This window comes from Poecilia reticulata, linkage group LG20, assembly GCF_000633615.1.
Source record: "Poecilia reticulata strain Guanapo linkage group LG20, Guppy_female_1.0+MT, whole genome shotgun sequence".
Lineage (NCBI taxonomy): Eukaryota > Metazoa > Chordata > Actinopteri > Cyprinodontiformes > Poeciliidae > Poecilia > Poecilia reticulata.
In genome coordinates this window covers 19,688,661-19,713,877 of record NC_024350.1, presented here as the reverse complement: position 1 = coordinate 19,713,877, position 25,217 = coordinate 19,688,661, and the positions used below count along the sequence as shown (strand labels likewise).

Below are 25,217 nucleotides of genomic sequence, written 5' to 3'. Positions count from 1 at the left end.
CCATCCATCCATCCATCCATCCATCCATCCATCCATCCATCCATCCATCCATCCATCCATCCATCCATCCATCCATCTGTCCATCCATCCATCCAAACATCCAACTGTTCATCTGTCCATCCATCCATCCATCCATCCATCCATCCATCCATCCATCCATCCAACCATCCATCCATCCATCCATCCATCCATCCATCCATCCATCCATCCATCCATCCATCCAACCATCCATCCATCCATCCATCCAACCATCCATCCATCCATCCATCCATCCATCCATCCATCCATCCATCCATCCATCCATCCATCCATCCAACTGTTCATCCATCCATCCATCCATTGACCTTTCATATCTTCTTATCTCTGTTTTGTATTTACACTCTATCTTTAAAAATAATATCCCTCTTGAATTGTGAAATAAATATTGATCCCTGCTGTTAGCTTCAACCTGCCTGAGGCTCCAAAGGTAAATTAGCTCAGACGACCAAATATCAACTAAAGAACGCCAGTAATTAAGCAGCAATGCTTTGTTTGTTTGTTTTTAATACATAAACTCCCATCATCATGTGGTTAGAAATGAGCTTTCTCTCTGCAGGGCAATAAGAAACAGCAACAGCTTCATTCTACAACCATTTAATTACTAATTGATGTTTGAATGTATTTGCATTCAGCATAACAAAATGTAAGCCAGATTTCTTTTTCATCGTTTTTCTTAGAGTGAAGTTTTAGATGCTAACAAAAGATGGGAGTGTGATCGCATTCATCACCTCAGGCGCTGCTTGTGAATTTGCAATCAAATTGCTCCAGTCTAAACATGTAAAGCTGCTCTGAGAGGCTTCGGACTGGGATAATGTCTGCTATCTGATAGCCTATTACAGCGTAATCACCGCAGGTTTTGGTCTCATTTGCAATTAATGCTTGTGTGTGAGCAACCGAAGCGTATCAATTAAAGATCAAGTAAAAGCACCACAACACAACGAGCCAATCACCGGCACATGCGGTTTCTGAAAGGAGAAAAAAAAGCATTTTATAGCGTAAAGGTGCAACCAAGGCGTTAAGTGTTGCCTCGTTTGTATGTGTCAGATTTTAGAAACAGTTTCTCATGGAGGGGGATGAAAAAAAGAAAAAGAAATGACACGCGACACTTCCTGTGCAGCAAAGCATCCAGACGAGTGAGTCTGAAAAATGAATTAGGGCCTGTAGCCAGAGGTTTTCCACCGCAGCTACATCCAGTAACATCAAGGTTATTTTTAGCACCCCGCCGCCTTGTCAGACTGGAGGAGAGGAGAAACCCCCTCCTGGAAGGAGAGGGAAGTCGGTGGGAGGCTGCACGTTTGCAGGGGGAATCAGCTCAGGGAAGACTCTCCAGATTTGGAAATGAAGTGCTGAGTAAACCAACCTGAACTCACAGATTATTAATTTGTTTTAATTGGCGACGTAGCGTTTCACGTTAGTTAATTATAAGGGAATAAAATGTTATCAAAACATTTTAGTTCTTAGGAATTCCTGCAAAATTGACGACTGAATCCAATGAGATGGGGCAACTTTTCACCACTTAAAGTTACAGCATCAGATGGCTTCGATTGTTAACATTATTATGGGATTTGTTCATTTTTTCAAGTCTTTATAACATTTTTGACCAGTTTTTAAAGTAACAAATCAGAAATGTATCATGAAAATTGACTGAAAGATGAATAAATTGACCTTTTTTAAAACAGATGGAACTATGGCTGAAGCGATTAATCAATTATTGAAATAATCGTCAACTAATTTAGCAATCATTACAGACGAAAAAAAATTAAGATTCTAAATAGATATATAAATATGTTCTACCCAGACTTCCTCAATAGGTATAGTTTTAGCTTTGTCTGGTTCAAATTACTGTAAAAAAATGTCTTAAGTACCTTTCTATTAATTTGTTAATCAATAAATCCATAAAATAATCAACGGATCAGCCTTACATAGTATTGTAGTCAAACAGAAAGGGCTGAACTTTTCACAAGTTGATGTTAGAGGAATGTTTTTCTGCATCCTTTGCTACAAATGATCAAGTACTCACTAAAGGAATGTTGTATGACTGGATTTTAGGTGATAAAATTTTCGTTTTCATATTTAAAAAAATAAGGAAATTGGTTATTTGCATTTCTGAAAACAAATAACTAATGTAAAAAAAATGTTTTTATGAAAAATGAAATGAATTGATTAATCGTCCATGTAATTGATTAATCGCTAAAATAATAGTTAAAGTTGCAGCTCCAGAAGAAAAAATCGAAACATCAATAAATGGTGGAATGGTTACAATGTTTGGAGTTATGGATTTACAAATTAAGTCCGGAAATGCTGACCTCTTCCATCGAGACTTTAAGAAACTTAAACTCTAGATTTTTCCAAGTCGGAACAGAACTGAGTCGAACATTATAACTAGACATGAATTGGACCTGTTGGTCTTGTGAAATGCCCATAAATTACATGTATTGTCTGACTCTATAAACAAACTGAAGTTAATTCGGCGGAGTTTCTACCTGAACTCCGGATCCAGGTTGGACTTCAGGCCGTAGAAAGCTGCGGAAAGCGTCAGAAGCCAACGGGGGACAAAATTCCCATTTTCACACTCCAGGTAAGGCGCAGACCACCTGACGTGCGTTCGGTCAGGGATGAAACTCTCGGCTCTTTCCGGTGATCCGTCACCACCTTTACTCAGAACCCTTTTGTGGAACCTGGGCTCCTGCTTCTCTCTCATCCCGTGGTACCACTCGGTGTCCGCGGTGCGGTTGTGCAGATGGCGGCGCGCCATGCGGGGGAGGTCTTGGAGCACAATCTCCCCGCCGGCTCTGGTGGCTTGGAGGAGCACCGGGGGCCCCGCAAACGACGCATCCCCGCCGAAAGTGACCACCGCCCGGTGGATCTTGGCGTCCCCTTCCAGGATGCTCCTCACCAGGGCATGGTACCACTCCATGTCTCGCCGCAGGTTGTGCTCCCTGGACCTGTTGGCTTGCAGGATCATGTTGAGGAAGTTGGTTGCGTGCAGCACCGTCTCCAGCACGCCGCTCATGGAGTAATGCGGGGTTTCGTGTGACCTTCCAGGCAGCAGAGAGGTGAGCTCGTACTTTCCCGAGCAGTTGGCGTGCCTTAAGGTGGTCGAGTCCCCCGTGTGCAGGAAAGCCGTGACCACCCGGTGCAGATGCTCCTCCGGTTTCTCCCCAGGAACGAGGCGAGGCGCACGGAGGTGCGCCAGCCGAGCGCCCAGGTTCGCCTCCACCTCCTCCTCCCCGACGGCTGACCGGTCCGCGTCGAACCGGCTCGACCCGATCACAAAGCCCACATGCAGCAGCAACGAGAGCCGGAAAACAGCCATCTCCCCCTGCAGAAAGCGTCCACAGATGTCTGAAGAGGAGGCGGGGGGATTTTACAGCGTCGTCGGGCGGGCGTGATTTGAAGAATCGACCAAAACTGCTCCTCTAAACCATCGCATCACCACTTGTAGGATATTTCTGAAACACCTGCACCTCTATTGTTGGAGTCAGGTAGATAGTCCTTCTTTCTCTCTCTTCTCAGAGATGCCTCATGCAGCTTGTTGATGTTGAAGATCCCCTCTCAGTCTTGGCTCTGCTGTGCGGCGGATGTTCTCCCCCTGCGTGTGGGCTACATACACTGAATCAAAACGACACGCAAGGAAGGAGAGAAGGGAAGGAGGGAGGGGTAGAGAAAGAGCCTTGTTGTTATTATATTTATATATTTTTTAAGAGTCAGGGAGCTCCTCACTTGGATGAGCAAAACGCACTCCGCCCTCTTCCGACCGCGGCAAACACCGAGCGGGCCTATAGAAGCCGGGGAGAACCGCGTCAGGTTCCGAGCGCCCCCTCCAAGTCTTCCCGTCCGCCTCATAGGGCTCCGGGAGCGGCATCGATCCGCCTATGGCCGCCGCTTCTGTCAATCACCGAGCCGCGTTTGGTGGAGCGGAGAGAAGACGCTGTCCAGGGTGCTGAGGCAGACGGAGAGGTTTATCAGAGGAAAGCGCCTGATTTACACCAAATGCGACGATAAGAACCGCATATTACTCACAGAGTTGGTACTTACATTTACTCAGTTACTGTTTTGGAAAAATGAATTTTTACGCTGTACTACTTGAGTAACTTAATTATGAAGTATCGCTGTTCATACTCAGAGCTGGGCAGAGTACCCAAACATTGTCAACATACTTTTACTGAAGTAAAAAATAAAGAGTAGCAGTCCAAGAAATTACTTTTAGAGTAAAAATGTAGCTATTTGGTAAAAAGTGAGTAAATTGATCAAATTGTGAGTCATTTAATATTTAAATGTAAAATAGTAAACATTCTCCTAAAAGTATTTTTTTAATGAAAAAAGTAATCAAATAAACTTATTGAGTAAATGTAATTAGCTACTTTTAATTGTAAAAATTATTCACTGAATGAAAACGAGTTTGTTTTAACCAAAAATTCACCAGACACAAACACATACTTTCCATTTTTGTTCAAGTTTCATAAGTTTCATATTGAAAGAAATTGATTTTGATTTTTTTTTTTTTTGTCAAGATTAAGTCCAAACGAACTTGTCTTCCGGCTGTATATAATACACAATTCCACCAAATATAGTAATACAATACTAGGTAAATTATAAAAAAAAATTACATTAAATATGAACAAATAAACATATTCTCTGCGACACACTTGCTAGCACTGCCGCTTAGCTTCTACATACAGCTAATAATTCATGGAGAGAAACTAGTTTTTAAACATTAATTCAAAAGTAGAAAAAACTCCAGAAGATTATTTTTACCCCGTTCATTACTTAGTCAAATGTAAAATCAGAATGTCAGCTTATTGTTGCTATTACTTTAAAAGCTAACTTTAGCGCTACATAAGCTAGCTGCTAGCATAAAGTAGTAATTTGCCACTTCCTTGAACAATTTCAGTCACTGAACCGAAAGCAGACGTTCATTTTTTTTCTTTCTTACTGAGTTCTGCCTTTGATAAATTTCACAATTGAATTCATTATCAACAACTTTAATAATAAATGGAGGGATGGTCTGCTGTTAGTGAAAGCTAAGCATTAAAGTATTAAGCAAAGATTTGGTGTATAGTTTTTCATGAGGTGTTTAAATTTAATTTTTAAATGTAATTTATTACCCAAGATACAAGAAAAATTGACATGAAACATGTCTGCTGAATGAATCAGAGTTTGATAAAACAAGCTTTTCTCCTCATTGTCATTCTTTTTTGCTTCCTAGGTTCAGCTCTTAAATTTCATCCGTCTTCCTTTTCTCCTCGGGGTGTTTGGGTCTGTCACGTCACGCTGTGTGGACCAGAAGCATCTCGTCCAGCGGTGAGAGAAGACAGGCGTGACGGAGGGTGGCAGAGCCCACAGTCGACCCAAGAGCTGCGATGAAAGATGGAAGATATTGCAAGTCAGACCTGGAAGATCTCTTGGCTTTTGTTTACCAAACTACGTCAAGCTGCATCCCTGGTTTGTGTTTGATTTCATTGAGTACAGCTGTTTGGGCAGCTGCTTTGAGCCACCTGCATGACGGCTTTCATTGATTCGTACTGTCTGCTTCAGTCTTTGTGCTTCTAGCTGGACAGAACAAGATTTTTCACACAAAAAAAAGTCTCACCCTTAAAAATCGTCACCAGAATATTCAGGCATTTTCTCACTCTTTACGATGTTGTTGAACAACCGAGTCAAAAACTCTGCTGCCACCTCGTCTAAACACTTCCATATCCGGATACACTGATCCAAACAAACAATAATAATTAGCATTAAGAAAAATGATTTCAAACCAAATCATTGTCATAAATGGCAATTTCTGAAACTTTTTAACCAGTTTCAATAATAAACTCAACTTGACTGCATTCTTTGATAAATACGATCAATTAGATTGGATATATGCTTGGATTTAATTAACTTTTTTCTTGTAAAGTCCAATTACGTGTTATGAATTGGTGCAATACAAACACACTGGTTAACACTAAGTAGGAAACAAATACACATGTATTTAAGGTACAGTTACATTTTACAGATTTTTCCTTTTTAAAGAAATGTAATCTGCATTTCTGCATTTGCTCAGGTTATCTTTGCCTGGTATTAAAACCTGTTCAATCATTTTAAATCACTAAGGTCTGTGTGTGTTTAATGGTTCTCAGTGGTTCTGTGTTGGCCTTGTGATGGACTGCTGTTGGGTAAATCTGAAATAGTTGAAATAGTTAGCCTTTTTGATTTATTTTGCAAATACATAAACCTCAGAAACACAAAATGATGCAACAAAATCAAATGCTGTAACATTTATTTACAAAAATACTGGAAAATACATTATTAATCCCAGACAACAAATGAAAATAACTTATAATATATATACATTCAGTCATTTTGGTCCATAAAATTCTAAACCTTTGAGCCTAAAATGTTCCAACCATCCCTCCAGTGGTCACAATTTACTGGATTTTAAATCTTCCTCGGGCTTTTCGTCTTCATCTGAGCTGCATGTACCGGCTGTCAGGAATACCGGCATAAAAACAAGGCCATGAACCATCCCAATGAACATGACCAGGAAAAAAATCTTGAAGAAGGTCCTGAAGGTGTGAAACTCAGACAAGGACAACACCGACACCCCTAAAACTGTGGACAGGGCGCCTTGAATGATGGGATAACCCAGACTGGACAGAGCGTCCACGGCCTTGTCTTCGGGACGGGGCTTCTCGCTGGAGACGAAGGCGTAGGACACGTGAGCGGAGAAGTCCACAGTGAATCCGATGCAGACGGTGAAGACGATCATGGATATGGAGTCCAGACTGACGTCCCACAGAGCCATGAACCCGTTGACCCCAACAGTGACTGAACCGATCGAACAAGTGACCAACAAGGAGCAGACCGGGTTGGGAATCAGCAGGAGCGAGACGACCAACATCACAGCCGTGATAACCCCGACGTTTTTAATGGTGCTCTTCACCACAACGTCGTACTGGTCAAAGTAGATAAACTCATGGTTGTAGACCAATAAAGACGCTGCCTGGCATCTGCCTACAGTAGATTTGAGGATTTTGAGCATTTTAATTTCCTCGCTGGCTTTGGTAATATTCATAGTCTGGATGAAAAACCGGGACGCATGGATGGCGTCTCCGGTCTGGTTCACATCTTGCTTAAAAAATGGATATAAGTCAAAAAACGGAGGCAGATTTGAGAGAAAAACATCCTTATCATCAAGGTTTAGATGTTTCTCTTGACCATAAGACAAGTAAGAGTCCAACCAGGATGTGTAGATGTCTCTATCGATGAAGTGGAGCTCCTTAAAATCCTCTATGCATGCCTGAAGTTGATATCTTTTATCCTTATCCCAGTACGCCAATTTCCCTTTTACAATGACCATGACAGATGGACCATAATCATAAAAATACTGCCTGTCTTTAATGTTGAATCTCGTAACATGAGAGTCATCAGCTGCCAGATCATAAAGTTCAATTCCCTGCTGAGTATGGAAACATCCAAACACGCTGGTGGCTAAATACGCCAGGTAAACAAAGGCTACCACGCCTTTAACCCACGGTTTCATCAAACATGGTCCATAGTAATCCTTAAAGAAATTACTCGCTGGTTGTTTTTTCTCCGCTCCTGTGAGCTTATCGTAGCTGCCTCCCACGCAGCAGATGTTGTACATCTCCGTCTGGTTCGCTGACTTCTCTGATGGTACGGTCATGCAGGTTAGCCAGTGGCGGTTGCTAGCCTCCCGCCTGCCGTTTAAAGCCATGAAGGCGCCAAAGAAGGTGATGGTGTAGACGTAGCAGAATATGATGGAGGTGGCGGTGTACAGACAGAAGGACTGCACCGACGGGAAGTCGGACATGACGCCGATGAAGAACTTGGGGACGTCCGTCAAGGCGGTGATGGTGATGGACATCACCGCTTCTTTGTAGGTGTGACCCATCCGCTTCGGTACGGGGTCGTTCACGTGGCTGTGCTGCCAGTCGGACACCATGATGAACATGTTGTTCAGGCCAATTCCTAGGAAAAAGTAACATGCTTGTTTTAGCATCTGCTCAAATGATGTTGAATTAGAAAGATGTTGCTTTGTTTCCTCACCGAGTATTAAAAAAGGAGAGTTGGCCACAGTTATGACAAACGGCACTCCGATGTAAAGCAGCAAGCCGAAAGAGGAGACGACCGCCAGCCCAGAGGTTAAAACGCCAAATACAGCCACCAACATTTTGTTCCTGACGTGGTCCGATCTGCCAGGGAGGTTAAAATAATTATTTATTTAGTATTTTATTAAAGCCTCAGTATGTAATTAATATAAAGAATATGTTTTTTTTTACATATTTGTTCAAACTGTCATTATGTTGTGACAGTTTGTTATGAAACGCATAATCTGTGAAAACATTGATCTCCTTTCTGAGCTACTGCTGCTGTCTGGCTCTCCAGACCAAAAACAACCAATCAGAGCCAGGAGGAGGGTCTTAGCGCTGTCAATCATCCTTGTGTACTCCTAGATATGGCAATCGTCAAAAAACAACTTGCAGATACAGGAAATCTGTGTCTATGCTAGCTTCAGCTTAGCATAGCTAGCATGAGCGGTGATTGACAGCGCTAAGACCCGCCCCCTGACTCTGATTGGTTGTTTCTAATTAGCCCTGGGAGAAGGCAGAGGTATCTTTCTCATACTGTCACGACATCATGACAGTTTCAACAAATATGTAAAAAATTTAAATAAAAGTTAGAAATGCAGTTTTAACACTTACAAAAATATATTTTTAGAGATTTCTGGCTATCAAAACATTTCTGGTTAAATTTTTTTTACATTACTTCATGTGAAACTTCTGCAAGAATTCACAAATTAAATAATAAAAATCAATTATTTTTTTTACATATTTAGCAAAAATAAAACTTTTTGTCTTACATTTAAATTTTCTCCCTTGCACTTACACACAAACATTTATTAATAGCAACTCATCTCTGAGCCCATTAAGTCAGAAATTATGCAGTGTTTCCTGCGTGTGTCACTCTTTCATCGCTCAAACTGATAAATAACGGCTCTCCGTGTCCTGCGTTTGACTGCGTGGCAGCCGCTGATCACTCCTCACCTCAGGCAGGAAATCACAGAGAAGCTTATAGCACAGGCGTAAGTGATGAGGAATAAAGGGAATCCATCTTCGGTGTGGCTGTCGATCTCCTCCTGCTTGGATTTAGAGGTGTAGTAAGAGACCTGCAAAGCAGCACAGCAGAAAGAAAATCATGTTTCGCACAAATGTTGTGATTTGAGCTGCGCTGCAGTTTCAACATGGTTTGGATTGCAGGAGATGTTCAAAAACAAATTACAATTTATGTGGAAATATACATGAATGCCTCTTAGCAAGCAGTAAAAGTCAATGATCTCTCACAAAAAGCAAAAGCACAATTTACAAACTGTTAAAATACCTTAAATTTAAGTTGTTTTTATATTATCAATTTACATTTAAAGAGGTTATTCTCTATTTTTCTTCCTTGGACTTTGGCTGCTTTTTACTTATCATAGCATATTGTGCAGTTAAAGCCAAAAGAAATCAGAACAGTGAAGAACTGAAACTAAAACAGAACATTTTCTTCTGTTTCTTGTTTAATCTACACAAAAAATACCAAAGATATTTCAGTTTGGCATAAAGCGTCAACAATTTTCATTTCCAAACAAGCCAATGAGATTTTATTCTTTCACAATGAGCATTTTTAGGAGGTCTTGTCCCTTTAAATCCAAATAATGCCACTGGCCATGCCCCCCCACCCCCCAACTCAACATGTGCACTCACATGTGAAAATGGCTGCATGGATGTGCAATTATATATCCGTACGTCTTTGAAAAGCAGAAGCGGAGCCTTCTGCACGACCAACGAGAATGCAGAAAGTGGTTTCAACAACAAAATGATTGTCTTTTCCAGCAGCCATTGTACAGCACATACAGAGACAAAACCAGCTGATCAAATATGCTGGAACTCTGTGGGTGTTGCTAGGCAACAGGATGGGCTCAGTTGGGGTTTCTAGGTAACTCCGCAAGGCCTGCTGGATGTGTCTTATCAGGAGGTTGTTTTGAAACAGCTCATTTTCCAGACACCCAAAAACATTAAGTTATTCTCCCAAAAAAACTGTTGTTTTTTTGAGTGTTTGAACTGTTGTTAGAAGCAATTGAGACCCAAATGGAGGTAGAAAAATTTACAAAATGCTAATTTTGCATAATAGGTCCCCTTTATGTGATTTCCTAATTGTACAGATTTGGCAGTTGCGAAATTGAACACATTTTTCAGTTGTCGAGAAAAATGTGTTCAGTCATAGTTACAACTTGATTTGACAAAATGGCATTAATACATAGGACCAGATTGGTTTTCAAAGTTTTTTACCCAACAAAAAAAATCTACAAATCTTTTAAATTCATATATTAAACTAAAGTTTCTAATCCCATTTAAAATAAAAGTATGGATATGAAATTTTTTGACTAAACAAATGAAGTAGCACATACGTCAATGTGGTTCCTGTCCATCTCATCCGACAGCAGGGCTTTAAATTCTCTGAGCCATAACTTCGAGGCCTGGGCTGCACTTTCCTGGCTGTTTAAATAGTAGTAGAGTTTCACAGCTTGAGCCCTCTGGATGGTGCTGTTAGCATCTGTTACCACTCCACCAAGAGCAGAGCCCAGGAAGACTAAACCGGACCCGTGGTTGTGTTCTGGGTAGGTGACGCCGGTTTCATTGCCGCCGATGAGTTCCAGGACGATGTTTGAGAAGCACTTTCCATTGGCTTTGGCACACACCTGGCTGAATCCCAGCCGCCTTTTGTCCACAGAAATGTTCAGGATCTTCTCGTTCAGTCTGATGATGTCCTCAAAGGCTGGGCTTTCCAGAATATTGTTGCTGTTCTTTGAGACGGCAATGAGGGATGCAAAGTTCCCCTTGTCGTACAAACGGTTCTCAGAAAACATGGAGGTGTTGTACGGAAAGTTGTCCCTGACGAAAGCCCTCGTTGCCTTTGAGGGTCCTTTCTTGGGGGTAAACTGGCGCTCCAGGTCATTGTCCTCTCTGTCTTTGAGAAAAACAAACCCCCCACTAAGAGACGCTGTGATCAAGACAGGAATGACGAAGAAATACAGCGGATAGGAGCCAACTGTGGAGCCGAGCTTTTCGAAAAGGTTCGACAGAGGCCGAGAGAGGCAGTCTGTGCGTCTGCAGCCCATCTTTACTGCTGGAGGATTCGAACAGGAACGGACAGCCTTCCTTATAAAGACTGGAACAACCTTTCAAGAAAGTCGAAGTCAGGGAAAGTACTGCTGTTAATGAGGCTCCTTCCAGTAACACTGATAAGCAGCCACCTTAAAAAGATAAAAAAAAGTTGGGCAAGACAAAACCCAAGTCAAGTGAAATCAATTACGACATGTTGTCATTTACTTATATCACCTTTATTACCGTAAACGGGAGACATGTAGAGGAGTGGTCTTTGTAAATTACAATGAAATTGTTGCACCTTTGAGATGTAAAACCGGCTATTAAAGGTGATAAATCACTAAAAGAAAGCTGTAAAAGAATCCTGTTCAATGGATTTACTGTGCTGGAGTTTAAAGGTTAACCACTTTTAAAGTAGACAGATTTAACAACCGGATACTTAAGTTTTTATTTCTCGTCATGTGTCGCATGACCCAGACTTTATAGGAGTTAAGAAATGTGCAACGTCTCGGAAATTTGTGCCATAACGATTGTTGACGTCAAGATCCGACGTTTGGGTGAGAATAAAGCCGTTTATGACAGATTTTTACAGCAGGATTAAAAGCTTCACATGCAGGAGTTTCAGTTATTTCTTCATATTTAGTCCATGTCTCCAAAATATCACCATTTTCCCCAAGTCACTTTAGTTATTCGTCTGGTGAGTGTATTTCTATTTTCTATTGATTTTACAAAAATACATCAATAATTATGATGCATTTCCTCATTTTTTCCATCATGTGAACTCAAACTACATATAAAGTACCAACCCCATACAGACAAAACCTAAATTATTTTCTGTAAGTTTTGCCTTTTGTTTATTTGCACTGAAGCATTTGTGTACATCCAGTAAATATAATTATAAAGAATAAGGTTCTGGTAATATTATAGAGGGTACTTCCTTCACAGAATCAAGTTAGAACCAAATAAAAGGAAACTTCAACTTCTAGAAATGTGAAAAGACAAAACCCAAAACCAAACCTTGTCCACAAAAATGTATATATTTTATACGCATTACTGGAAAACAGACAAATGTGTGATGGGTGCATTCCAAACATAACACCACTGACATTTTTATCAACAACATTATCAACAATAACTTTGTTGATAATGCTTACAAAGTCTTATTCTGGATCTCCATAGTAACAAACGTAGACCATCTTACATAAATCGAAGTAGACACCTGTAGGTTTATAATGTAGTAATTCTGACTTCTACGTTGGAAAAATCAACCGAAACACTCCCTGAAGTCGGACTTCCCGCTCAAAAAGCCGGAGAATCTTTAACAAGCCAACTTTGAGATCCAATATGGCCGCTCCTTGCATCAGCAATAGTTAGCTGTGTGAATATGTTGTGACAGTTTGGTATGAGACGGATAATCTGTGAAAAAAACGAGCTCAACTACTTTCTCCGGGTGCTAACAAGAAATTACCAATCAGCGTTGTCAGTCACCACTCCGTGTGGTGCTGCCCATTCCTCCCTCAAGTTTCCTCCTTTGCTCTCTGCCATGCTGCAGCTAGCACAGCCAGTCATGAATGCTAATGCTAGTTAGCATAGCCACTGATGTCAGCAGAAAAACTATTTTTCTCCAGCTAGCACAGCCTGTCATGAATGCTAATGCTAGTTAGCATAGCCACCGATGTCGGTGGATAAACTGTTTTTGTCCAAAGGTAAGTTGTATCTCGGCCATTAGTACATTTAGCAGCAAGTACATAAGGTTGATTGAGAGCACCAAGACCCTGCACGCAGCTGACTGTAGCTTTAAATTGATGTTCGTAAGAAGCACTACGAACAATGGCTACATTAAAGGGTAAACCCAACTGTAATTGCCCGTTTTGTGTAAAACATTAAATATTTTCAACCTGACAAGGCATTTCCTGTTCCAGAAAAGGCAAAAAGCTACCCTGAGGAGTCTCTTTAAACCTTACCATCTGCTTTCTTCAACCAAGTTAATTACTTTTGAAGGTCTAACTCAATCAAGAATGAACCAAAAATTAAAACGGAAAACACAAACAAAAGAGGAAACAGAATAAACTTCACCAAAATGATCCAACTGACTTAGAGAATATAGATACAAAGTCATGCTGAACACCAATCTCTGATCTCCAATATCTACCAAGGAACATTGAGTTTTAATTTCCCCAACACATTCAGGTTTGCTGTGTCTCCTCCCATGTCGCTGTGCCAAATAAACCATCATCATAAGGTGCACAAACTATTTTATATGGAAAGCAACCCAAAGGACTCCCGGTTGTGCTAATCTAAACAGCAGAATTGAGTTATGATAAAGTATTATAAATGTTATTTTTAAGATTTTAACATCAGATTTGGGGTGGGAATCAGAGTCATAACTAGGCTTGCCGTTATTTAACGCCTGTCAATCAGCTGTCATTCTCAGCCGAGGCGACACTCGTGTCTTATTTCACACAGATCTATCAAGGTCATTTAGTTTATTATTCTATGACTGATGGATGCATTCCAGCTATTTTATCACAGGGAGAAAATCTGACAGATAGTATCCAGAAGCTTGATGAAGACATTCTGTTAATGTATTTTCTTTTAACATCCTTCAGTTATTCTGCTCACCTTTAATTGAGTCATTGTCTTTCACTATGTAAGGTCTAATTAAAGATACTTACTAATAAACTGGCACTTTTGGTGTTGCTCAGCCATGTGTTTGCATCAATATGTAAATGAGTTCAATCCCAACACCAACAGTTATCATTTCAGGTTAAGCGCTCCTTCTGACACCTTCCTCACCCCCTCCTGTTTCTTTTTTCCTACCTTTAAGAGACATGCTAGGTGTAAATTAGTGTTGAGGCTAGTTGGCTGCAAAAGAGAACAGGATGTTGAGAATTACTGGATGATACTTCTATGTCTGTAAAGTATTTTAATACTTGATATCTTTGTGTCTCATCCATCTATCTATATCTATTCATTTGTCTAGCTAAGAAGCTAGATAGCTGTTAGCTTGACAGATATTTGCTAAACTAACTACCTAGGTAATCTGGTTAGCTAACTATCTATCAACCTAAACAGTTGCCTTTTTATTCTCTATCTGTCTAAAATTAGTTTGGCTTACAACCTAATCATTTGTTTAGCTATCTAGATAGATGATCATGTGCTAAGTTTAGTTGCTACCTAGCTAGCAAGCTAGCCATTTCTTTAGGTAATGATCTAGCTACTTAACATTTAAGCTAAGAATCTATGTGGCAAGTAAGCTAATTTTGGAGTTCTTGTTTTAAGCTAGCTAGCTAGGTAATTAACTGGTTAGAGCTACCAACCTATTCAGTTGCTTGTTCACTGTCTACCTAGGTGAAATTTGTTTGGCTGACTAGCATTTTTAGAATCTAAATGCCAGTCTAGACAGACGAGTTATCTATCATTTAGCTATGAAGCTACTAAACCTGCAAGCTAGCTAGTTATTTGCTTAGCTAATGTAGCTACTCAAAAGTTTAGTTCAGGATCATTTTTTCTTTTTTTGTCCTGTATTCATTTTTTTAAGGAAATACTTGATATGTTTTAAATCAATCAACATGGAGAGGTACAATGTAGCTGTGTAGCTTGTGCTGCGTTCAATTTACTCCGACTACCCAGTTAGGATGTCGAGATGGCCACTCACAACTTTAGTAGTCTGTTACTCTTATTACTAATATTAATTCTTTAAGGGTTTTTTTCCACATTCAGTCACTCAGACCAGTGAGTTTTGTAGTGTGAATCTCTACGATTATCCTAGTTAATGGTGTTAGTCAGTTTAGGTATCGATAGTGGAAGGATGGACTGTTATCGGGTCGAACCATAACCCGCCGGGTTTTCAACAGGTTAATTTCCTCCTCTCTCTTTCCCTTTTCCTTCCCCTGTGAAAAAGCAGCTTCCATTATGCCCAAAGTTCACATTAAGAAGACGGGGAAAGGCTGGTACCTGCAATTATCCCTGCTCAGCCAGCCGTGGGTCACTAGATGCTGAGCAACAGCTGGCTCGCTCTTCACCATCACCACTCACACGTGCATACACACTCATGCACCTGTGCACTCCCACCCTCCTCTTCCTCCAGACTATTAACTACCGATTCCTCACACTCACCTGCCAAGAGGCTTGATTAATAAGGGCAATGTTCACGGTGAAGCAAACAGCAGATACATAGTGGAGATGAGGGGAAGCAAGTGCTAAGACCGGCTACAAGGAGGGCTACAATGTGTGACCATGTACTATGTAATATATTCATCTGTAGCCAAAGCACGGAAGAATGAATACTCACAAGGGTAGGAATTATATGTTATTTAAACTTTAGCAGTAAGGAAAATAGAACAGAGAAAAATCTTGTTTTTCTCACTGCACCGACTTAAAAAGGCAGCTTTCCAGTTCACAGGTCATGCTAGCAAAGAGATTTACCAAATATGGCTCGGCTTTCCATCTATTCACACAACCACAACCACAGTCCAGCAGATGCATGAAACTTCAAGATTCCCTACTGAAAGCTACTGTCATCAAATAATACAGGCTCATTGGCTTTAGACCAGTTTTGTGTTAAAGCTGCAGTATGTATGTTTTTTTAAATATTTGTTAAACTGTCACCATTTCATGACAGTTTATGGGACAAATAATCTCCTCCACATCCTGCCTAAGCTAGTAGAAAAACTACGCCGCTCCAGACCAAAAATAGCCAATCAGAGCCAGGAGGCGGGTCTTATCGCTGTCAATCACACTCCTGTATTTGATTCTAAATGTTCCAATGGTGGAGAACCGACTTATAGTTACAGGAAAATTGTTTATCTGTCATAATCAGTCGACATGCTAACTAGCTTTAGCATTCACAACAGGCTATACCAGGTGATTTACAGCGCTAAGCCCCGCCCCCAGGCTCTGATAGTTTTAAATTAGCACTCGGAGAAGGCAGAGAAGCTTGATTTTTTTATTTTTGCAAGTCCTGACATGGTCACAGTTTCAAATCTGTGAAAATATATTTTTAATAAAAGTTACACACTGACAGTCATTACTTGAATTTTTTAATCTATTTAAATGAATGGCAGCCAAATACGAACACAAAACCAGTTTTGATCAAAATGACCTCAGCTGTGTTTTAATCTCTACCAGTTCGGCCAAGATGAGAGCTCAAACATCAGACAACAAAACGTTTGTGATTCAGGTGCCATTTGCTAAAAGACAATTAACCAACAATGTGTAAAAATTAAAACATTTTACTCTTATGACGTTCATTCCAATCGTCAAACTTCGTGTTGTGTATCAATTCCATTTGGTTTAAATAAATCACTAAAAGCATCAAATCAATGAGATTCATGGCCATGATGATGTAAAACATTAAGGTCAAATTTTAAGTTTGATGGCCGTTGCAGAAACCAGCTGCTGGTCTCCATTGGTTCTGATCAGGTTTGAAATTTCCAGAAGGAATTTTATTGGTTGCAAAATTCCTGCAGACCTTCGCACTGAACAAAAATTAAGCAACAGTTTTCCTGGAAATGACATAAGCTTCTCAAGAAAGGCAAAACACTTTTTACACATTTCTTCTAAGAACTAAGAGCTGGACCCAACCAAATTTCCAGAAAAACCCAATTTGCCCCAGCAGGTATAGAAATTAAAAGTCAAATCTACGTCCAAATTGTCAAATGATTCATTTGTGACTTTCTAGGAATGTTTTAAAGGCGGTGAAACTTTAAAACATCAATAAAAAACCCATAAAAATGGCTACAATGGAACTGTTTGTTTTTTGGTGCTATAACATCATGTCCTGTTACAACATTTTATTTTATTGGCATTATAAGACACCTTCCCTGTCAGTGAAGAAAAAATTCAATGTTCCAGAAATGCTTAACTGTTCTTAACATTTTTATTGAGATGACAGACATACCAATAAAGATAAATGGTTTGAGAGCACAATAATTACATAATCTCAGCAAGTTTTATAAACAATGACTGAGTCCAGAAATTTATTTCATTGACACAGAATTATAATTACAGATTTAAATATACATAAAGTCCCAGGAATATTTAGTTTGACAGTCCACAAATATAAAAATCATTGCAGCTTCAGAAAACATCTAAATTTCCACATAATTTTCAAAACCTTGAGCTTCTTCAATCTGCTCTACTTTAAAAACAACAATATTTAAGACTTTGACGCAAAATGGCGGCTTTATTAAGTGTGCTGACGTCACTCTGACCTATAGAAATAAGTCAATAATCCTTTGAAGAATCTTCCGCCAGGCTGATGAAACGCTGGGAGAAACCTTGACTTGTCTATATCACCATCTCTACACAGGAACATTCTGTGTTTATATTTCTAAGCGATCTTTGGGCTGCTCCGGGTCCAATCCTCACCTAGGACCCGTTTGCCCCGGCAGACCCGACCCAAATCACTGGGACACTCAAACCCCACGGTGGCAGCCCACGGAGAGGAATACACAAAGTCAGAAACAGTTCCCTGAACTGACCTGGAGAGAGGCCAGAAGGTGGCGCTCTGGTGTTTCTAACTTTTTGTTTTCTGTTATTTTTCTTTCTGTAGGTTCAACACTTGGTCTGGCGTCCTGATTGGCTGTGGTTCCTTCCTGGAGGAGCCATCAGCTGACATGATGCTGCCACCACCTGATTGTCATCCGTCTCCTCTCCTGCTGTTAACTTTTCACTTCCATGAACATGGAAAGTTCTCCTGGTCAGCTGACCCGTTGTTGTGTCTCCGCTCCGTCGTCTCTCAGCTCCAGTCGGTCGTGGCAGATAGCTGCCGGTACTGAGCCCGGTTCTGGTTCTGAACCCACAAACTGGTAGAGGGGAGTTCTTCCTCTCCACTATCATAACATGCATGTTCTGTATGAGGGACTGCTGTAAAGTCAATGACTCGACACAAGCGATTTGCCGCTGCCCCCTGCTGGTCAGGAGGACTGAATGCAAAAAGTAATGACTCCACATAATCTGGTGGGTTTTGTTTGGTACAAACTTTATAAACTATTTCATAATTAACTGAACCCAATGAATTGATCATTTGGATCAACAGCAATCTGACTAAGTTGAAATGACTTTTTGTAAAATGCCTCGACAACATTGTTGTGAATTAACATTATACTTACAAGCTTTGAACGTTTATACTTTTGGGGTTTTGAACTTTCTTATATTAGTTGTTGGGGTTTTTGTTTGGTTTTGTATGTTGTTCATTGATGGGGCTCATTTGTTAAGTTTGAAAGTTTAATTTCATATATTGCCAATTCACAACCTTAAAGTGATTTTAGTTCAATCACATGTAGTCCAGTTGTTGGTACAATAAGCTCAGCTGCTTATTAAAGTAGTTTATAAAGAAGTAAATAAACTTTATTTACTGGTCAGAATCCAGAACTGTGCAGATCATTACCAACTTTATCTCTACAGAAACATTGATGCTCAGCCTTCAGAGAAACCACCAGTCAGATCCACTTTCCTGTCAAAAAGTCATAGTTTCAACCATATTTATCATCTTTCAAGTCCCTTACTTAACTATGATCCATTTACTTAAAAGAAAGTTGTAAAATTACAAAATAGAAACAGAATTTTCCTCCACTTTTCAATTTTCTGTTTTGAAAAAAAAAATCAACTTAAAATCGCAGTAAAGCTGAACTGCATAAAGCAACACGTTGTGTTTTATTATACAAGACAACAGCTCAGTGTGGCGACTTCCTGTCAGCTGGACTGTTGCATAATGTCATCTGTTAGCATAGCAGTTGCTCAATTCACTGAACAATACAGAAGCAAGCAAAGAGCTTATTATATTTTTATACCATCATAAACCACAGAGTGTTAAAATGTACATTTCTGTGTGTAACTGATGTCATATTTTCTACATGACACTAAAACAATATGGTTGGGTTTAATTCTCTCTCATGCGCTGTCCTTTAGTGTAAGACAGTTCAGGACGCCCCCTTGTGGATGTAAATAATCCTTCACTTCTTTCAGAGCCTGAGATTTATTGCTGCTGTGTTTTTCAGAGAAAAGCAACACATGGGACACATTTAAACCCATTACATTACATCTGTCATGCAACAGAAACGTGTTTTCTGATTGCTGGTTAAGCAGCGGATAAACGGTTTTCCTGTAACGGTAAGTTGTTCCTCTGCCCTTTAGCACATTTAGCAACATATTCACAAGCTTGACTGACAGCGCTAAGCCCCTCCTCCTGGCTCTGACTGGTTGTTTTTGGTCAGGAGAGAAGCAGTTCTTCAGACTACATTCGTAGCTCAGGGAGGAGGTTGAAGAGTTAAACCTTTTCACAGATTATCTATCAATCAATCAAATTTTATTTGTATAGCACATTTCAGCAGCAAGGCATTTCAAAGTGCTTTACATAATTAAAATAAAAACAGCATGTGACAGTGAATAAACAGTTAGAAAGACAAAGAGAATTTAAAAAAAGAAAAAATATTAAAAAAGAAAACCCGCAACCTTGCAGGACTTCAGTTAACCGTCTCACCTCAGAGTTTTAGTTAAAACGCATTGATTCGTTTAACTGGGACGTTTTCCGGGGGGGCTTCACATAGACAGTGTGAAAGAGAAATAAAAATAAGTTAGTAAATAGATGAAAAGAAAAGGTTAAAACATTAAAAACATCGAAGACATCAAAACCCGCACTCTAGCCCCAATTTAGCCATAAGAAACTCTAAACAGGTGGGATTATCCATCTCATATTAAACTGTCAGGACATGGTGACAGTTTTAACAAACGTGGAACAAACACATTCTTTATCAAAGTTACACACTGCAGCTTTAAGGTGAAGCTGGGAGTATCTATGCCACTTTGAGGAAGGAGTCCTGTATCATGCTCTCCACCTCCTCCACCAGAACGCTGTAATCTGCCTGAAGAGCTCTGCGCTCGCTCCCCCCCCTCTGCCTCAGGCGGCTCATCATCTCTCCGTGTGCTGCCGGTTCGGACGCGGCCGCTCCCAGCTGCTCCAGCTGCTCCACTGGATCCGGAGGAACATTCTGGATCCGAAGAGCTTTGAACACGGCGGGAGCAAACTTCCCGTAGTGCGCAGTGGAGCAGAGCACGGTGGGGCACGATCCATCCTGCAGCCGGTCGGCCACCACTTTCGCCACGGCGGTGTGCGTATCCATCAGGTATCCCGTCTGAGAGTGGAGCTCCTGGACGGCGGCCAAGCAGTCCTCCTCAGAGCACCAGCCGGCCTGCACCTCCTGCTGCATCCTGCCAAGGAGATACTCAGGAAGCTGGAAGCGTTCCTGCGTGTGTAAGTGAGTGAAGACGTCGTCGACCAGGCGGCTGTTTCTGCCTGAGACGTGGTGGATGAACCTCTCCAGGTTGGAGGACTTCAGGATGTCTATGGCGGGGGAGTGGGAGAGCAGCAGGGGGCGACCCTGGAGGTCGTACCGGCCTGTGGAGAGGAAGTCCGACACGACTCGGTTGTGGTTGGACGCACAGATGACTTTTCTTATTGGGATGCCCATTTGCTTGGCGTACAACGCTGACATGGCATTACCAAAGTTCCCAGTAGGAATACAAACATCCAGAGGATCTCCAAAGTTAATCACACCGTCTCTGCACAGATCCAAATAGCTAGAAGAGTGATAAACAACCTGGAAGAGGAAAACAAACCATTAGTGTCAAAGCTTTTTCTCATAGTGGACCAAAATATCACTTTTAAACACTGAAATCACCCAAAATGTTGTGATTTTTTTTCTACCTACTCAACAAAAACTAATCATGAACTATTTTAAAGGGGCAGTGTCATGTATTTTCCAATCACATTGTGTCATTTTCTATAAGAATTAAGCAACTATGTTAAGTTAATATAAAAATGATAAATATATATAAAATATGACTGAGGGGAAATTTGACTTCATAATTTAAAGAAATTGGGTCTCTGTCTCTTTAAGAAACTCCTGTTATTTCTGAATGCTGCCTTCAGGAAACCATCACAATATTGCAGGGATTCTGGTACTGAAAATAAAGATACTTTGGCAGACTGCTACTTCAGCTAACAGTTACTGAAAATAAAGTAGCTGTTAACCTGCTAATCAGGCTTTCTGCAAAATACTTAGACAGTTAGCTTAAGTAAACTAGCTGCTACTAAAAATAAAGATACGTGGCTGAATGCTAATTTCGACTAGCTTTAGGGACTTAGGCTACTTACTAGCATAGGGCATTGTTGTTCTGTTTATTGTTATAGAAGAAAAAATACCATGATGATTATATAAGCGAATTGATGATGTTATAACAATAGTAGTCTTAACTGCTACTACTTTCTGGAGTTTAATGTACTTATGCTAATTGCTACTGAGGCAAATGCTACAATTAAAAGAGATTTAGGCTATTTGCTACTTACACTAAATGCTAACAGAACTAAAGCTACTCAGGCTAGTACTGCTAGAAGTATATGTACTTTGGCTGACTGCTACTGATCGATGTAGCGGAGTATGTTTTGCTTTTCCATACTCAACCCAACCATGAAAATAACAGAACCAAATTCAAGACTTTTCCAAACCGCCCAGGATCTTTGAGTCGTATTTGAGCTTTTGGAGAAAGTTAACCTACCTGAGGTAATAGCCGTGCCCAGTTGATGGAGTTGGCGGTGCTGAGGACGGTGCCGTACTCCACAGCGAGATGCCCGGTCAGCCCCGACTCGCCAAACATCCTCTTGATGCTCTTCTGACAGAAGTCAAAGTCTGACAGGACGCTAGCTGCTCTGGCGTTCCCTTCCCTGAAGCTTGTCATCTGCAGCTTCTGGACCTCACTCACTCCTTCCTCTGGGAAAAACACCAACACGCCCGTTCGGTGTCTGTCGGCGCCGCTCAGTCGGCTGAAGCCGCTCAGGACGGCGCTGCCTGTGTCCCCGGACGTGGCGACCAGGATGAGGAAGTTGCACATTGGTGGGAGGCAGTGGGCGAAGAGTTGGGGCATCAGCTGCAAGGCGAGGTCTTTAAACGAGGCGGTTGGACCGTGGAAAAGCTCTTGGATGTATTGATTTTTAACAAGATGCTTCACAGGAGCAACTCTGTCACTGGAAAAATTGTCTCCATATGCTTTAAATACCATACTCCTGAGGTCCAGAGGAGAGACGTCCAGTGGGTGGATGCACTTTTCCAGCAACACCAAAGCTCTCTCTGGGTATGACATAGAAATTAATCTGAGCCATTCGCCTTTAGGAACGTCTGGAAAGCCTTTCTTGGGAACATAAAGACCTCCATCTGCAGCCAGGCCCTCTATAACCACATCACTGAAATACGTTTTTCGATCGGGTGATTCTGAGGCGCCACTCCGGGTTGAAACATAAGTCTCCTCATCGTGTTCCAGATATCTCTCCACTGCCTTCAAAACCTTCTCTGCCACTTCCTCCACTGTGTCTCGCATCCCACAAAACACCCTCACGTCCAGCCATTTCTCGTAGAACTGCTTCCTGTACAGTAAAATGTCTCTCATGGAGGACACCCCGTCTTCTTGCCCAACTATCCGGTTAACCTTCATCCTGCCGAGTCTCTCCAGGACGTCCCGGCTGTCCACGTCCAGGTAAACCACGACCCCGTTCTGCTTCAAGTGCTGCATAGCTTCACCATGAAGGGGATTGGAGCCTGTCAGGGAAACGATGCACCCAGATGCAGAGAAATTGCTCAAAGTCCGGCCTTCCTCCTCCAGGAAACGTCTTCCACCGAGCTCTGCTAGCTTGGCTGCAACCGGCATCTTCCACGCTGGCTCTAAGACATCGTCATCGACGTCTACGGCGGGCAGGCCCAGTTTGTTAGCCACAATTTTCCCAACTGTTGTCTTCCCTGCTCCGGGTAGACCCATCAGCAGAATGTTTTTGCCCCCTAGAGGGGCGGATTTTGTGGAAAACCATGACTTCGATGTGGAAAGTTGGCATCTTGCGGTCCTTGAGAAAATCTGAATGGCGCTGAGTAATCCCATTCAGGAAAGAAGACGGAGCAGCTGCTTGTCCCTCTGCAAAGGAAACATGTTGGCTAATTATGACACAGATCAGAAGGGAAATGAAAATACAAGAACATGCATGCAGACGCAACACAAATATCTGCATTAATATGCAAATATTAATGATCAACCATCAAACAGACGAATGAGATTCTGTGCAAAAACGGGACTTTTTTTTCTTATTAAAGGTTCTTATTCTTGAACAGGTTATCGTCTTTAGTTGATGCAGAACATTTTTTGTACCAAATTATTCTTTCATAATGAGATTTTAATCTGCTCCGTTCGGTCTACTTTGGGTCTCTTGTTACTTTAAATCCAAACAAGTTGCTGCTGGCCACAACCCAAACTCAACTTTTACACTCTCACATGAAAATGGCTGCAAACAGATTATACAACCGCACATCTTTGAAAAGCAGAAGTGGAGCCTCCTGCACAACCAACATGGATGCAGCAAGTGGTTTCTAGATGGCAAGTCAGCAACAAAACGCTTGTCTTTTCCAGCAGCCATTGTACAACGCGTAAAGAGCGATAAAACTAGCTGACCAAAGTGCTAGAGCTCAGCTTGAGTTGCTAGGTGACGGGGCTGGGCTATGCTGGGGTTGCTAGGTAACTTGCAGTGCTCATGGAAAGTATTTAACAACCTGGAGGTTGTTTCTTGTTTCTTTTTTGTTTGTTTGGGGGTTTTTTTTTACCTCCTTGGCTGTTTTTAGAAGCAATTGAGACCCAAATGGAAGTTTAAAAATGTGCAAAATGTGAATTTTGAATAAGTTCCATTTGAATGGAAGGCATAAGAAAGGGCCTTAGAGGAGCAACCCTTGCCTTGTATCTTTACAAATAGTTTGATGTCCATCTTGTGGATGACTGGTAGCTGTTGCCCCAAGCTAAGCATGTGAAATGGAGAAATTAGATTAAAAAAAAAAACAAAAACAGGGCGTTACATCTTAGACTGACTTTAAAGGTCTCAGTTAGCATGATAAATGTTGAGGAAAGTACAATTAAAAAAACCTTTGGGAATGGTATCTAAAAAAACTAACATAAAAGCTGAAAATGAATTACTTTTTGTTCATATGATCCAGGTTATCGAACAGTTAATCCATAAACACAGTTTTAAAAATATATATTATCCAATAAGGATACTTTTTCAGTCTGATGTGAAATAGGTGTACTTAATAAATGCGTTCGGAAGAAGTAAAAAATCCCGGCCATGTATTTGGATAAATAAAAAAGTATATTGTGCATAAGAAGCACCGCATTTTTCTAATCAGTCTTTTATAATATCGCGTTAAATGGTTTGTCTACAATAATAGAAGAAAACTGTAGGTTTGAGAGGCTTCCTGCTCAGATAACTGACTGAAGTGGACTTCAGACTACATTATCAAAAGGTTATCAATGTTGTTTTAAACTGTTTCAATAGCCTCCATAAATTATACACCTTCTAAGAAAAACACTCACGTAAAACTGTGTTTTTCGCACTTTTGCCGAGATAATGATTTATTTACGAAACTGTCTGTATTTTCTCACCGTTGTCAGTGTTCCTCTGTGAGCTACGGCCAGCCCATAGGGACAAAATTACTCCAAATCTCCTTGGATCTTTATAAAATCTGTATTATATTAAATCCTTCCCAAATCGTTTGAAATGTTTGGTCAAACTACAGGTAAATCGTATAAATTTTGAAGGTTTAAAAGAATAAGACAGCAGTTTCGGAAAAACTTAAGCATGTTTGGTTTCAGTTTATCGCAATGTAGGAAAAAATCGTTCTTAAGACAGACGTCGAACATTATTAAAAATATTTTTTAAGAAAACATATTCCACAGCAGCGATATTTAAAAACAACTACAACGGACTGAAGAAATACTAAATTTGAAGATGTTTGTATGAAATATGAAAGTATGAATTATAAATTAGAAGTAATTTCCATGAAGAGAATGATGTTTTCTTATAAAAAAAAATACGACTGAAAGCTGTAGTTATCACGGATTCTAAAATTAATAATCGCTAGTGACAACATTTGTATTTCTCCTGCGCAACAACAACAGTTTTGACAAGTCTAACCTCCACAATATGGCGGCGTCATTGAC

At 40.7% G+C, this 25,217-nt stretch overlaps 3 protein-coding genes across 4 annotated transcripts in view; all 3 read right to left on the bottom strand.

The window, feature by feature from the left end:
• gpr158a (G protein-coupled receptor 158a) overlaps positions 1-4,040 on the bottom strand; it is a 71,540-nt gene extending 67,500 nt beyond the window's left edge. For both annotated transcript variants that reach the window (XM_008396493.2, XM_008396494.2), the window contains exon 1: positions 2,523-4,040. In XM_008396493.2, coding sequence (XP_008394715.1) covers positions 2,523-3,355 — 833 coding nt within the window. In that variant the 5' untranslated portion in view covers positions 3,356-4,040. The remainder of the gene's footprint in view (positions 1-2,522) is intronic.
• Positions 4,041-6,340: 2,300 nt separating this feature from the next.
• ptchd3a (patched domain containing 3a) lies at positions 6,341-11,216 on the bottom strand. Its single transcript, XM_008396495.2, has 4 exons — positions 10,493-11,216; positions 9,090-9,211; positions 8,092-8,237; positions 6,341-8,013 (listed from the first exon to the last, which is right to left on the bottom strand). Exons 1-4 carry the CDS (start codon positions 11,201-11,203, stop codon positions 6,443-6,445), a joined length of 2,550 nt encoding a protein of 849 aa, XP_008394717.1. The 5' UTR covers positions 11,204-11,216; the 3' UTR covers positions 6,341-6,442.
• Positions 11,217-19,765: 8,549 nt separating this feature from the next.
• Positions 19,766-24,709, bottom strand: thnsl1 (threonine synthase like 1). The gene is made up of 3 exons (XM_008396491.2): positions 24,660-24,709; positions 21,750-23,150; positions 19,766-20,791 (listed from the first exon to the last, which is right to left on the bottom strand). The coding sequence occupies exons 2-3, from the start codon at positions 23,115-23,117 to the stop codon at positions 19,988-19,990; spliced, it is 2,172 nt and encodes a 723-aa protein (XP_008394713.1). The 5' UTR covers positions 23,118-23,150; positions 24,660-24,709; the 3' UTR covers positions 19,766-19,987.
• Between the last annotated feature and the right edge of the window lie 508 nt (positions 24,710-25,217).

Excerpts from the sequence above, each read along its gene's own strand:
- ptchd3a (XM_008396495.2), bottom strand. The coding sequence starts at position 11,203 with ATGGGCTGCAGACGCACAGACTGCCTCTCTCGGCCTCTGTCGAACCTT. Across the intron at positions 9,212-10,492 it reads TGGACAGGAACCACATTGAC|GTCTCTTACTACACCTCTAA; the intron begins GTATGTGCTACT and ends GCTGCTTTGCAG. Across the intron at positions 8,014-8,091 it reads CTCTCCTTTTTTAATACTCG|GAATTGGCCTGAACAACATG; the intron begins GTGAGGAAACAA and ends ACTTTTTCCTAG.
- thnsl1 (XM_008396491.2), bottom strand. The coding sequence starts at position 23,117 with ATGGGATTACTCAGCGCCATTCAGATTTTCTCAAGGACCGCAAGATGC. Across the intron at positions 20,792-21,749 it reads GGGCACGGCTATTACCTCAG|GTTGTTTATCACTCTTCTAG; the intron begins GTAGGTTAACTT and ends TTCCTCTTCCAG.